Below are 15,970 nucleotides of genomic sequence, written 5' to 3'. Positions count from 1 at the left end.
CCATATCAGCCCCAATCAACATGGCTTTTTCAAAGGTCGGTCGGTAGACACTAATCTCTTAACTTTTGCCAATGATATTTTAGTCGCAATGGATGGAGGCTCATGTGTAGAGGCTGTGTACACTGATTTTGCCAAGGCCTTTGACAAAATTTGTCACAATAAGCTTCTTCTCAAGCTCTGGCACCTCGGGATACACGGAGACCTTTTCCGTTGGATTAAATCTTACATTGAAAATCGAAGCCAGTGTGTAGTATTATCGGGTTACACTTCTCAATGGAAAACAATTAGTTCCGGTGTACCCCAGGGATCTCATTTAGGCCCGTTGCTTTTCACGCTATTTATTAACGATCTAGATAAATATATCAAACACTCAAAGGTTTTGCTCTACGCAGATGACACGAAAATTTATAAAGTCATAAATACGATAGAAGATTATTATTTGCTGCAGGATGATTTAATAAGTTTTGAGACATTCTGTAAAGATAATGATTTATTTTTAAATATAAATAAATGTTCTGTAATAAACTTCACACGGAAAAAAAATAATGCACAATATAACTTCACATTATGTAATAATGACCTGCGTAGAGTAACACAAATCCGTGATCTTGGAGTTCTAATGGATTCTAAACTGTCGTTCATACCTCATTTAGATTCTGTCATAAAAAAGGCGTACAAACAACTGGGCTTCATTCTAAGAGTTGGTAAACCATTTAAAAATAGTACCACCTACAAAATCCTTTTTAACAGCTTTGTTCGCAGCCATCTCGAGTTTGCTAGTACAGTTTGGAAACCTTATCACAATATCCATATTGAACGAGTGGAAAGGATACAAAGAAAGTTCCTTAAAACTCTCGATTTTAGAACTGGTCACACACATGTTAGTTATAGCGAATCACTGATCCACCATAAACTTCAAACACTCAGTAACCGTCGAGATATCGCAGATTCCGTCTTACTCTATAAAATTATGCGCAATATATTAGATGTCCCTTCACTACTACACCAAATACAGCTCAGAGTTCCTCGTAGACGTCAGCGCCACTGTCAGAAGAAAAGGTTATTCTCGATTCCCAACAGTAGAACGTGTTACGCACAAAATATATTCATAAGACGTGCCTGCAAACTATTTAACGAAAATGACAAGCTCTCTAACACAGATATATTTACTTGTTCCATTAATACTTTAAAACGTGCTTTTCTTTAGGTATTAATTCATCTTTTCCTTTCTTTACGCTCTCAAATGTTTAGTTTTGGCTAACTTTTCAAAAAAACAGACTGTGATTTTATGTAAGTAACAAATGAAACTCTAGGTCTAAACTTTAGCAATATTGTATAAGTACTGTTTGTAAACGACTGTATGTTTCTAAAATATAATAAATAAATAAAAAAATAATCACAACAGGCAACACTGACTGTAACATAGATATGCGCGTTGTTTAAATAGTCCTAGCAGGAAACCATACTACTGCAAGTTCTGTAGTTATTGTACTCAAAATCTGGCCGCGTAGTTGGCATTCCAATCGCTTACGCTTCGTAGCACTTATATGAAAGAGTGATAGAGAGACGCAAAGCGTTTCCTTGTCGAAGCGATAGCGATTGTCACCTTGACTAGGCCGGTTGATCCTTATTATTAGCATTTTTTTTTAATACAATGAGTTCAAAACTAACATTAACCAATTATTATTATACATACCACCATAGATAATCTACGAAGGTTGCGACACGCATCGCTACAAGCAGGTAGTAAAAGGGGCGGGGCCGGCCTAAAGATTTATGGCCTCATCGGAACGATCCTTTGGCGTCTACAATAGTCCTAGCAGGAAACCATACTACTGCAAACTCTGTAATTATAGATTATTGTACTCACGAACTGATTCCGCACGTGTATTCATCGCTGCCGTCAGCGCAGTCGCGCGCGCCGTCGCAGCGCCGGTCCAGACTCACGCATGCGCCGTCCGTGCACGAAAATTCATTCTTACTGAAATATATTAAATTACACAGAATGTATTTATTGATGGAGGGTCAGAACAAAAGGGTTTAATAAAAGCAGGGGTTCCCATTCCAAGTTTAATCAATAAAAACAATATTTAATTTCTAAGGTTAGACCTACCTAAAGAAACCTACTGAGGACCATAGAAAATAGACGAGGCAAAATGATAGTTCACTTGATAAGACACGACACTTTCTTTAAAACTATATTAGAAGGCAAAATCGAAGCTAGGAGAGGAAGAGGAAAACCACGAGCAAGCTATATACAACAACTAAAAGCAAAAGCAAATGTCGTGTCTTACAGGGACCTAAAGAACCTGGCCGAGGACCGAGAAAACTGGCGCATACTCCACCGACAAGAGCCATGCTCTTAAATTATGATGATGATGAAGGTTAGGCCAAGAAAACGCAGTGCAAGTGTTATTTATACGTCATAAATTCATAAAAGTTTGGCGTTTGTTTAAGACTTCTAATTCAACGAGCAAGACCAGCTGTTAGCCTCAAAGATAATGATTACCTAGAAAATAGGAACTACCTAATTAAAATACAATGAATTAATTAGTAATGATAAACTAATTAACGTCGTTTTTCTTTGACAAAACAGAACAGAGGCCCTATCGCGAAAAACCAAATTCGAAATTTCGAACGATAGAGAGGAAGATAACGAAGTTTCGTCTCTCGGTGTAGGCCCTCGGTTTTTATGTCAACCTACCTTACAACCTTAAAGGGGCCCACTGATTAACAGTCCGCCGCACTGAGAGAAAAATCATCACCAGGAATTAAGAAACAGTTCTGTACTGGGGGGAAAAATGAAGTTTTAGTAATAATTATGGACGTTTCACTATTTTTGTAAAGTTTATTTATTTCTACAAACAGCTCAGTAATCCCAAATATAATTTCAACAAACAGATAATAGAAATTGCAAGAACTAATAGAAATTGCAAAAGTCAATTTGTTCCTATTAGTTGACTCTCCTTGTCCCCGGATTAATTTTATTTTTGTAATTCTAAGTGTGTTTTTGTTGTACTTTTCTCTCAGTGCGGATGGTATCTGGAACCGTCAAAATTTTGTTCTGACAGGCCTGTTCTGACTGTTTATCAGTGGACCCTTTACGTTTGCCAGACCCAGACGTCACGTGATATTTCATTTGTTGCCAAATTAAAGAAACAAAACATTTCGAATGTGCGTGTAAGGTAGGTATCAAAATGATGCCGAAAACTTGTTTACCTGCAAAAGTTTATCCGGTCGGGGTAGACCGCTGTCCAAACCGGTGGTGAGGCTAAAGTCAAACAAAATAATTGAATTTTAATAAATATATATACCATTTTAAAGTGATCGACAATGTATAGTAGCTTAGCCATAGGAAAGATGTGATTTATGTTTAGTTCTTTTCTTTCTACATTTTATGCAAAAAAAAACTGGAGTAAAAAGAAAGTTTACAGTCTCTCACTAATATTTAAATTAAATTTGGTCTAGCAGATCTTGTCAGTAGAAAAGTAGTAATTTGAAAAATGTAGGCGCGAAGGGATATAGTCTCATAGAAAATTTGAATACTTATTGCGCCTTTTTCTACTGACAAGATTTGCTTGGCCATCTATATGTAGATAAGTATGTAACCATATTATGGATAGAATATTAACCTACCTACCATGTATAAATTTAAGAAATACAGATAAGATGGTAAATTTACTTTACCCTCTTGGGGTTCAATGTCCTAATACTAGTACAAATTACCTTCAATGAAATTTAAATCTTAATTAAATAGAACAGAGATGTTTTTGTTTTATTCCGTAAAAATGTAAAACAAAACAAATTCAACTCTATTTTCTAATACCATTGATTCAGATTTGATTGTCAATTTTCCTTATATGGTGGGCCGCTAGAGGTAATATTGGCCTGTACCATCGCACACACTTTTAACTGTATATCGGTGAACCTTATGCCATTTGTAATAAGGTCCACCGATATACAGTTAGGAGTGGTGCTGTTTGTACGATACCGTTACGGCACCGATTGCCAGACAAAAGGCATACCTACTTAACCTACTGAGAATCCCCGGGTGAGGATTTCCCTTAAAATTAATCTTGTTCTGAGATCACGGATACTATTACTTTTTCTGTGGTCAAGGACACGGAACATACACCATACATGAATGGACTTCATTCATAAAGTGTCTTTTCTGTACGGCAGTAGGTACTATTACTTATTCTGTGGTACGATGACGTTAAGGTTATTTCGTTATTTGGACAAAATAACTTTTAGACCGACACTTTTCACGTATCTGGCGTTACCAAAAATATCTCTGAAGTTGACAAAATACAATTTGTCTAAATTTTAGGTGCATGTGAGAGCAAAACGCTTGTTTAAATGCCTAAGAGATAACATGAAATTATATAAAAGTAATACCTATTAATATTTATAAGCGAAATACATATTAAAATGTTTAAATCGCGTAGTAAGGATTAATGTTGGTAAAAAGTTAATTCGCTCATTCTTGTTGTTCTTTTTCTTGTTTTACGTATTTAAATATACTTAATTAGTCTTATTAAATCAGTTTACAGCTAAATCGGCTGGCCTTGTCCGACAAAGAGACCTTACAGATGGCGTGCGGCAGCCATTGTTCTGAAGAAAGCGCCCTTTGCCTTGCAATCGGGGGCATGAGTCACCGTGCCTAAATCACGCCGTTACTAGATTATAGACTTAAGAGCCAACAGGAGTGGTCATTTCTCCATACAAACGTACTCGACTGTTTCCTCCGTGGGTTTTGAGCAATGATTTTTTCAACACAGATTAATATTGTCAATATCTGTGTCGGACCGTTTTGTTTTTTTTAGATATATTTGTTTTTTAAGGCGTCAGAGCCCTTCAAAAATATGCCGCAATGAGAGGCTAATTATTCAAAACCGATATCAATTAGCCAAAAAAGCAAAACGGTCCAACACAGATAATTTCATAATCATTTAGGTTTCCAAATTGGGTTACGATTGATTAACTTTTGGAGGAGGAAACAGTCGAGTACGAAACCTCGATTTTTGAGATTTTTACGCAGGATTTTTCGCCTTGTCCTTATCGCACTAGTTTTAGGAGCCGCTTCCGTTAGCGAGACGGGTATATTTACCTAAAATATTTAAAACTCAGGTCCTGTTTCGTTTTAAGCCCCCATTCGCACCACAGCTTTTTCAACGCGCGTTAAAAAAGCGTCTGAATCACACAAATGGCTAACCATGTACCTATATATCTATTCACACGACAGCGGTGGCGCTTTTTATCAAGCGTTGATGGATTTTCGACTTTAAGCCTTGGTCGTTAAATCGAATTTAGAGTGCGGACAGATTCAAGCGCTTTTTTAACGCGCGTTGAAAAAGCTGTCGTGCGAATGGGAGTTTAAGCGGTATCCAGACGGGATGATCAAATCGACCGATTTGATCAGAAATGTAATTGGCGTGAATCTCCAATTTAATCACCAACTTATCCTCTTAACTAAACTGCTATATAAGTTGCAGATAAATAACAATTGTCGATATGTCAGCGGCCGATCGTAAGATCAGACATATCGTGAAATTCCTAGGCATATCGTGAAACGTAAAAATCTTTGACTCGTTCCCTAAGTCGACGGAGCCCCGCTACTCGGGGCTCCTATTTCTGGGCAGTTTTCCCTTCGGGCATCTGAAGATTCTGAAGCAACCTAACGAACCTATCCTACCTATATATCGGTTTAATGTGACTATCGTCAAAACATTACGGAACATTACGATCTGCCTGATCTTACGATCGGCCGCCGACAGATATAAAATTGAGCTCGAAGTTCAATTGACCTCCAGCCAAACAGGTTTCATACGAAAATGATGCGCGGAATATTTATATCACTAATAGTTAATCCAAAAAAACCGGACAAGTGCGAGTCGGACTCGCCCACCGAGGGTTTTCCATCGAGATTTGTTATTATAGCGGCAACAAGACAACGGGAACCTACCTAGTCTCCACTGTCCGTCCGTCTGTCTGTCGCCAGGCTGTATCTCATGAACCGTGATAGCAAGTTTATCATGTCCCAAAAAATCGACATTTTGATCCGAACTTGTCTCAGTTCCAATTAGTCAAGTTAATCGAGATTCTATTGTGCTGACAAATCTTGTTTTCAGACTAGGTCCATAAGTAGGCTATAATTTAGATTTGCCCTTGAGACTAACCCTTGAACGCTTTTTATCATTGGTTGTCACGATAATGTCAATTTAACTTATAGCTACCATTATAAGTGAGCGTTTTTTTTATTTTTTGCCTATTTTATATATTGTGACCTTTTTTGCCACTTTTGTGTTATTTCTACTCAGAATCACGAGCTCTTTCGATCCTAATGGGATAAAAAAATGTCTCAGAGTTTTTTTCCTATTGTGTTACCATTTCCCCATATACTTTGTATGGCGGTAACAAAAAGGAAATTTAGAAAAATCTATGGAAACTTTTAACCCTTAAAGCGTTTGTGTCACTTTTTTAGTACAGGTACTAAATGTGACACCAAGTTTAAACACTAAGTACAGGCTAGAAAAGGAAGTACGTTAAAGAAAGTGCAAGAATTGTACTTTTTTTCCTAGTTTAAGACAATATCAGACAAAATTCGGTTTATGTGCAGGCGGCAGTTGAAATTTGAAATTCGCTGAATTTGCGACGGAGTGTGTTCCTGACACCATAGAATATAAAGTAAATAGCCAAAGTGTTTTCTTTGCGTTGATATTATTACTAGATGAGTTAGACATTGTTATTTAATATAAAGCTCATTAAATCATAGATTAATTCTAAGTCAAAAATTGCGAAATAAATCATGTCCCATTTTTATGACATTGTCGATAGTACTGGTAACAAAGTACCATTTAGCACGTCCTAAAAAACGGACAGTGCCGGCTTGTGCGGAGACAAGATTGTGACAGAAAACGGACATTGCCATACTTAGGGTATATATATTTTTTTCATTTATCGTCGTTTTATAGGCTATGGTTGCGTTGGGGTTATGTTATACATAAGTATATGTATACATTTTTTTATATTTTAGTCTCAGGTGGTTCCACAATCTGACTCAGAAGAGTGAGATGACAAAAAAGACGACGATGACGAAATTTTACTAGAGGCAGATTGTACATCTGCCTTGCCCTAATCTGACTCTTTATCAGCCAGGTGACTTTCTTAGAGTATGTCAAATATGATGGACAAATATTATGTTTATTTACGAACACGCGTGCTTTTATTCTTATTGTCGTGCTATTAAAGTTTAGTGCGCCTCATTGTGAATGGCACTATCTGTATTTAAATATAATTTCGAACTAAATAGTCCTTGTGGGAATAAAGTTGTTCATAATACTCGACCTGATGACCTAAACACGACCTGTCCGCTAGTACTCCATCTACAAAACTTAATTCCTCGCCATTAAATGCATAACTCGCTTCAGTATTCAAATTATTGGCACGTCTTGAGATGTCCTACGGTTAAAACCTATTTCAAGTCGATGATGAAGATGCTACTGTTCATGAGGCCTGTAAAATGTAATATTTACAAAATTCAGGAGAGTAAATAGCTAATTTCGAATCTAGTCTTTCATATATATGTCGGGCAGACGAAGCAAAGCATTTCTACTAGGGTACAAGAACATATTATTATAGCTAATTATCAAGCACCGCCAACTAAAGCTTGCGGTCTGGGAGCATGACATGAATAAGACTCTGGTTCTCGCAAAGGAGGAGCTATATATTCCCAGAATGTTGCCAGAGGCCATTGAGACTGAAAAATATCTTAACTTTTACAGAAACTACAGCTATTATCTACCACCAGCTTACGTTTCAGATAGTCCGGGTAGTAAGAAAACAAGCAAAACATAGAACAGTGAGACGATAGTGATAAATGGTGTGGTCATTTAAGTAAAGTAATATTACTTACAATAATTGTAATCTGTAACTAGCTTTATGAGACTATTTTGCATGTATACGTAGCTTTAAAATGTATATTTTTGTTTAATATATCTGTACGTGGGTCGTTTTACACATCAACACTAGAAGAAAATATAGTATTATTATGTGTCCCATAAGATTTTTCTTCTTATTAATATAAATAAACATTTTTTCCAAACATTCATTAGTGTGTTATTGAAATAATTTTAAATTTTCTTGCCCTCTTATTCTTTAATAATTTTTATTTTCTTAAACTGTATAACGGCATTGTCCGTTTTTTAGGACAACCTTGGTAGCAATCAATATATAAGGTTCGTGGCAATGTCCGTTTTAACGGACGTCCTGAAAACCCTACTTTCAGAATGCTTTTAATTTTTTTTTCTTGAATTTAGTACTTTTTTACTCATTACTATCCCCAAAAACATTCCACGTGATAGGTGGCTACATTATTTCATGTCTTGCCATGTTAAGGGTTAAGACACTCTTTTCTCCTATAAGGATGAAAAGGGCTCGCGATCCTGACTATAGTTTCTTTTTTTTTTAGCATTAGAAAGAACTCCGCAGAAGCAAGCGTGCAGTTTTTATCAGGCTCGTTAATTATTAATAATTATTGAATTATCTAATGTAGCATGGTAAATACATATAATTTACTTCAAATTGTTACCGTTAAAAGTGCCAGATTTAGAACCACAAGCGAACTTCTGCGAACTTCTTTCTAATTCTAATGCTAAAAAAACGGACTATAGAAATAACTCAAGTGGCAAAAAAGGTCACAATATATAAAAATGGAAAAAAATAAAAGAAACGCTCAATTCAATTTGTTGTGATAAAAAAATAATATACTAAATAAGCTTTTCATTGAATTTTTAGGTTATGTTTGTTTATAGTTTTGTCTATCTATGGTATTCCACCTGTCCAATTTATTTGTCCAATATGTATTTTGTCTCACATTCTACTTAATGAGAGAGTGAGACGCAATGACATTGGACCAAGATATTGGACGGATGGAATACCATCCGTATTAATAAGTAGGTAAGTAGGTCCCTACTTATGACTTGTTTACATTGTACACTTGAAAGTATAATCTATTCTCAAGCTTTTTGTTACCCCAGATAATAAAATGGTAGTTCTTTTGGTCAATTTACTATCCAGTCATGATTTGATACGATTTTTGTACACACTACAGATATCTTGAATAGATTGAGGTGATCTAATTGGCTTTTAAGTATCTGGGATTTAACATTCAATTAAGAAACGATTATATAACAATCAAAAGTTCTAATTTTCAAATGTGATAAATAAATCACATAAACATAGTCACACACAATCACATAAACATATCACAAATTACATACTCTTTTTATGTGTGAGGTATTCATACAAATGTTGTACAAAAATGAAAGATCTTTTGCACGAATTGGGGCAATCGATCTTTTTTGTACAATCTAGGATACAAAAACCAGCGTACTCAATTAAAAATCGATTAAACAATAAAGCTCAAGGCTTCAAATATAATAACTAAACATCAACTCACCAAAAAACGCCAAAACAATGAAATAACGGAACATTTTATTCACAACACACTTTCTATATCACATATCACAACCACACTTCGACAAATGAACATGCATATGTCATTAAATTTATATCAAAGACACTATTATTAGTTCACTAGTAGAAACAAACACGTCACGGTCAGAAAACCATCTCGCTGGGAAGTCCTAAGGCGACTGAGCGATACCAGTTTCTTGATCGTTTTCCTGTTAATGTTGACCGGTTCGGTTTTTTTATTTAGCATAACAATTGTGATAATTAACTATATGTATGTATGTGTCATCGCTCTTATCTTTAGTGTGGATTATTTTTAACAACTTAATAATAATTACATAGCTCCTATGCCAACTGGGACCGATTTACGGGTATCTATTTGTACCCGTGAATGGGTTATAGCTGGCGTATTACATAACATCAAACTTGTTTTAAAGGGTCTCTGTGCTGTTGGGTTCGAACCCACGCATGCCTCTCAAAGGTCCGGGACCCCATGGTCCCGAGATACGGAAAGACATAATGAAAACCACTGGAGGGCTTCGTCACTTTTAACCAAGGATTTTAATTTCAAAACGAGGAGTTTTTTATTTCGGTTGTATTTTTTATATTTTTGTTCCATAACTCCAGCATGTCTGGACCGATTTTGAAATTTTTTTTTTTTTAATTATTATTTTTTATTTATTTAAACTTTAAATGATATAGTATACCTATATATAGTTGAGTAAATTAGTAAGAAAGGTGGAAGGGGGTTTACTCGTTACAAAAATAGAATTTAAGTGTAAGGTTATTTAATTTTAGCATATTTTGTGGCACTGAAATTTTTATTTGAGTTTTTCGGAACTTATGTACGAAATATCATTTGATATTTACAGTCGCTTTTCTTACGTCTGGACTTACGTCTGAAATATTTTTTTTTCTTTTTTTTTGATTATTATTTTTTTCGGTGAAGGAAAACATCGTGAGGAAACTGGACTACTTAATCCCAATAAGGCCTAGTTTCCCCTCTGGGTTGGAAGGTCAGATGTCAGTCGCTTTCGTAAAAACTAGTGCCTACGTCAATACTTGGGATTAGCTGTCAAGCGGACCCCAAGCTCTCATAAGCCGTGGCAAAATGCCGGGATAACGCGAGGAAGAAGAAGCAGAATAAATAAAAATAAAAATATAAAATTGCCTTTTATTCCGACTCATACCTAAAGATTACAATCCAAGGTTAAATTTAACTTAGGGGCACTTGTACCCACTAACCCGGGGTTAAGCGGTTAAACCGTTAACCCAGTGTCAATTTTACTGGTAACCATTAGAGATGCACCGGATATCCGGTTACTATCCGGTATCCGGCCTATCCGGCCATTATTTTACTATCCGGCCGGATACCGGATAGTAACATTGCTTGATTTTGGAGTAAACAAATTGGATTTAAGAAAGAGACATGGTCATAATCGTACTTGTTTATTATTTTAAAACAATTTAATCATTCCACTGATTTGCACCCGCACTCATTTCGAACCTAGAAATGAGTCCGCGCGAACATTTACTAGGAAACAGGTCAAGCCTGCAGAATGCGCACCTGAAAAACCGAAATGTAGGTATAGTTCCGCCGGCCGAATATCCGGCGGCCGGATACCGGATATTCGGCCAGTGCCCAGGCCGGATATCCGGTATCCGGTATCCGGCCAAACAACTATCCGTTGCATCTCTAGTAACCATAGTATCTCCAGGTTTAACCGGTTAACCCGGGCTAGCGGAAATGTGCAAGTGGCGCTTACAGTAATTAATCTTAAATTATATCTAAACACAGTTTTTTTTAATGAACGGAGCTCCTCGTGAGTATAGGCCTTTATCCTATAATGAAGTCGTCAAACAATGTGTCTCTGCCAACCCCAAATATTTGGATTAAAAAAAGATAAAATGTTTTTTTCACCACACCAACTCGGAAAGGCTCACTTTGCACTTCAAAAAGTGATAGCAAAGTTGCATTTTATTCACATGTGAGGCAAAGTAATCAAATGCAAATTTTGAGTTGTTTTCTTATGTTTGCTGGTTCAATTGACTTTTAAATGATGAGTTTGGATGATAAATATTTAATAACATTCATAATTTGGATTTGATTTGGTTTGATTTTGTTTGATATTTTGCATTTGATATTTTCTTCAGGTTGGTGTGGTGAAAAATTTTGTGTTTCACTCGGGGGCAAATTTTGTTTAACCCTCGTGCTTTGAAACCCTCGCAACGCTCAAGATTCCATTTTTCGAACCACTCGCTACGCTCGTGGTTCAATTTTGGAATCTTTCGCTTACTCGGGCATCAATATTAGCACGAGCGGTTAAACAACAACTTTGCCCCCTTGTAAAACAAATAACTATTTTTGGCGATTTACTAATGGTGCGATTATCGCGAAAACTAGAATCGACAATATGGCAGACGGGACTTCAAAATTTCGTCACAGAATAAATAATAGTACTAAGTACAGAAGACTCACTCTCTAACAAAACGCGTCTGTTACGATCAGCACAGATATGGCCGCTAGGTGGCGACAGCGCCACGCGCGGCTTATGGCAAACCCCAAAATTGGGGCCGAACGGATGTACTTTTAGCTACCTGTAGCAAAGCGACGAAATCGCGGAGTGAGACACGCCTGATTTCGTCGTTGTACCCGGATCGTCGTTATAAGCCAAGTCGTTTTAAACTTTCTTGACTGTATTACAAATGAATATCTGAGAAACCGAGCTTTGCACGGAAAACATATATAAACTCAAAATTGCGCGTTTTCCCAGAGATAATACCTAGCTAGATCGATTTTTCTCCCCCGAAAACCCTCATAATATATTAATATATACTACGTTGCCTGCATAAAATGTGAATATAGTAAACAGTGTGTACTGTGTAGTGTCGTAACAGTGCCGGCTCTGTTAACTATGCTACATTCTTAAGCCCGCTCCACACTCGTGCGCGAATCGCGGCGCGAAGCCGCGAACGCGAGTCTGGAGTCGATTTCGCATATCAGCGAACTAGACTCCACACTCGCGTTCGCGGCTTCGCCCGCGATTCACGCGCATAGTCTGGAGGGCGCTTTAGATTTAATAAGGGGTCCATATTTCAAATGAACTTATAAACTAACCACACTAACATAAACTATATGGAAAAAACTAACAACTAAAACAACAACACATTAGAATTGTAATTATCCTTTTATGTGAAATATGGAATAAATGGCTTTATTATTATTAGTGATGTACCGACTATTGATTTGGCCGACTAGCCGACTAGTCGACTAATCGGCTCTCGGATTGCAGATTAGTCGGCCGATTAGTCGGCTAGTCGGCCAGATCATTAGTTTCGTCTAAGCTCGGTCCAGATTAGGGAGTGCTCCCGGTACTGGTTTTCTATACAAATACGGTACCGGAACCGGGAACTCCCGGTTCTCGCCAATACAAACTCAGTACCAGGAGCATTCAGATGCACTTATATAAAAACAATCGTTATACCTCTCTCGGCGCGCGATTCATTATATTATAGTAACGCTATAAAATAAAATAAATTACAAAATCCTTAGGCTATATTTCATACGACAACCGGACATAAGAAAGCAATCACACTGTCGATAAATCGAACAAAAGTTTTCGCTGGCACCCTAAATAGGAATTTGGGTAAAATAGGTGAAAAGCTTATAGTAAATTATTTGCTGTTTATTTCTCTTCGCCCTGTTTTTCTGTCACTTATAAAGTGCCGACTAATCGGCCATTTTTGCCAACTAGTCGCCGACTAATCGCCGACTACAAATGTGGCCGGATAGTCGGCTTCGGTACATCCCTAATTATTATTTATTTATTATTAATAACGAGTCACCTTTAAGAGCTTACCCCTCTGCCGAAAACCTTGCACATTGTGCAAACTTTTGTATGGACTCACGTTTATCTGACATGACTATTTGTACGTTACGTATAAAAACCCATACATTTGACGTGCCCCTCCCCCGCAAAAATGGGCAGACTGTTTTAGGGCTTGAACTTTCATTTTTAGGGTTCCGTACCTCAAAAGGAAAAAACGGAACCCTTATAGGATCACTCGTGTGTCTGTCTGTCTGTCCGTCTGTCACAGCCTATTTTCTCGGAAACTACTGGACCAATTGAGTTGAAATTTGGTATTACACATGTGTAAATTAGTGATCCAAAGATGGACATGTTTTTTTTATAATTTTAAAATACATAGGTTCGAAGTTATTTAAGAAAAAAGCCAAAAAAATGACCATTCCCCCCCTTATTTCCGAAACGAATGGGTCTAATTTTGAAAAAAATACTCAAAATAGTTCTTTACCTACAGATGACAGGAAAACCTATTAGAAATGTGCAGTGAAGCGTGAGTCGGACTTATGTACGGAACCCTCGAAACGCGAGTCCTACTCGCACTTGGCCGGTTTTTTTTTTAGAGCAACAACAAGTTTATTTAAACTGAAATAACGAAATACAACATACAATATAATACAAAATAAAATTTAGGTAAATAGTATTTAAGTATGTCCTTTGTTCACATAACAACCCCCTTCGTGTTTCCTTACATGACGTCGCAAATGACCTTTTCGGCTTCTACTAAAACCTCCTAAGTCCCTCCGTACAGTTTTTTGCACATATTCCAAAATCTATTTTGAACTTTTATTGTGTAACTATAAGGGTTCCAATTTCAAAAACAAAACAATTGCTTCTGGATCTCAGGAGGATAACTACACTAGTAACTAGTACAGTCACCTGCAATAATATGTTCCACAACGAAGGCCGCAAAAATATCTGACATGATCTTATTTGTAGAGCCATAAGAGCGTGTCACATATTTTTGCGGCCTTCGAAGAGTAACATATTATTGCAGGTGACTGTACTAAGGTTTAGAATGTGTCATGTGCTTGCAAAAGGTTTTTCACCACACCAGCTCGGAAAGGCTTACTTTGCACTTCAAAAACTGATAGCAAAGATGCATTTTATTCACATGTGAGGTAAAGTAATCAAATGCAAATTTTGAGTTGGTTTCTTATGCTTGCTGGTAGAATTGACTTTTAAATGATGATTTTGGATGATAAGTATTTAATAACATTCATTTGATTATTTAATATTTGCTTCGGGTTGGTGTGGTGAAAAATTTTGTGTTTCACTCGGGGCAAATTTTGTTTAACCCTCGTGCTTTGAAACCCTCGCAACGCTCAAGATTCCATTTTTCGAATCTTTGAATTTTGGAATCCTTCGCTTGCTCGGGTATCAATATTAGCACGAGCGGTTAAACAACAACTTTGCCCCCTTGTAAAACAAATAACTATTTACGCCTGCTAGCAGAAGCAGTGTGTTTTCTTGTATGAACTATCAAACTCCCTTTCTGGTTGCTACCAATATGTTTACTTATATGAGTTTCCAAACTATGTTTTGTGCTGCTAGCATGCCTATACTGATCACAGTGGTAAGGTTTCTCATTCGCATTATGTGTTTTTACATGACGTTGAAAATTAAATTTGCGGGCACTGGCATAGCTACACTGGTCGCACTGGTATGGTTTCTTGTTAGTGTGTGTCCATACATTATGACGTTGCAAATCGAATTTGCGGGCACTAGCAAAACTACATTGTTCGCATTTATAGGGCTTTTCGTTAATGTGTTTCCTTATATGAATTTTTAAACTCTGTTTTGTGCTGCTAGCATGCCTATACTGATCACAGTGGTAAGGTTTTTCATTTTTATGTATCCTGCTTACATGACGTTGCAAATTATGTTTGTATCTACTAGCATAACTACATTGCTCGCATTTGTAGGGTTTTTCACCACTGTGTACCCTTATATGAGATTTCAAATTATGTATTGTTATGCCAGCATAACTGCACTGGTCACAGTGGTAAAGTTTGTCATTAGTATTTATACGACTAGCATACCTACGCTGGTGACAGCGGTAAGGTTTGTGATTTGTATGAGTAATTGCATGACGTTGCAAATGACTTTTGCGGGCACTAGCATAACTACACTGGTCGCACTGGTATGGTTTCTTGTTATTGTGTGCCCTTACATGACGTTGCAAAGCGAATTTGCGGGCACTAGCATAATGACACTGATCACAACTATAAGGCTTTTCTCCAGTGTGTCTTCTTATATGGATTATAAAATGAGTTCTGTGATTATTAGCATAACTGCAGTAGTCACATTGGTAAAGTTTTCTCTTAGAATGTGACCTGACATGACATGCTAAAGAGGACTTTCTGGCTGTCGCATATTCAGAGTGAGCACGTTGGGAAGGCTGGGGTCGACTGCTTGGTCTCTTCTGTGGAATTATCTCTGCAACAAAAACGTGTTATTCATTAAATCGTATGTAAAACAATCAAAGAACTCACTGTTAACTAGAAGAGATCCCTTACAGGGATAAGTTCGTGTGTATTTTTGTGTGTATTTGTATTGCGATTTCCACTGTTTCATGTACAGTCAGCAATACTATTTGCTTAGCACTTTTGCATACAAACTAATATGGGATT

General features: G+C 36.9%; 1 protein-coding gene across 1 annotated transcript in view; it reads right to left on the bottom strand.

The window, feature by feature from the left end:
* The window catches only part of LOC134676310 (modular serine protease-like), a 35,702-nt gene extending 26,041 nt beyond the window's left edge, over positions 1-9,661 (bottom strand). Inside the window, exons 1-3 of the mRNA XM_063534685.1 lie at positions 9,461-9,661; positions 3,220-3,271; positions 1,871-1,981 (exon numbers count right to left, since the gene is read on the bottom strand). Coding sequence (XP_063390755.1) covers positions 1,871-1,981; positions 3,220-3,271; positions 9,461-9,494 — 197 coding nt within the window. The 5' untranslated portion in view covers positions 9,495-9,661. The remainder of the gene's footprint in view (positions 1-1,870; positions 1,982-3,219; positions 3,272-9,460) is intronic.
* Between the last annotated feature and the right edge of the window lie 6,309 nt (positions 9,662-15,970).

This window comes from Cydia fagiglandana, chromosome 24 (genome assembly GCF_963556715.1).
Source record: "Cydia fagiglandana chromosome 24, ilCydFagi1.1, whole genome shotgun sequence".
Lineage (NCBI taxonomy): Eukaryota > Metazoa > Arthropoda > Insecta > Lepidoptera > Tortricidae > Cydia > Cydia fagiglandana.
This window is presented reverse-complemented; position numbering and strand designations above follow the sequence as displayed.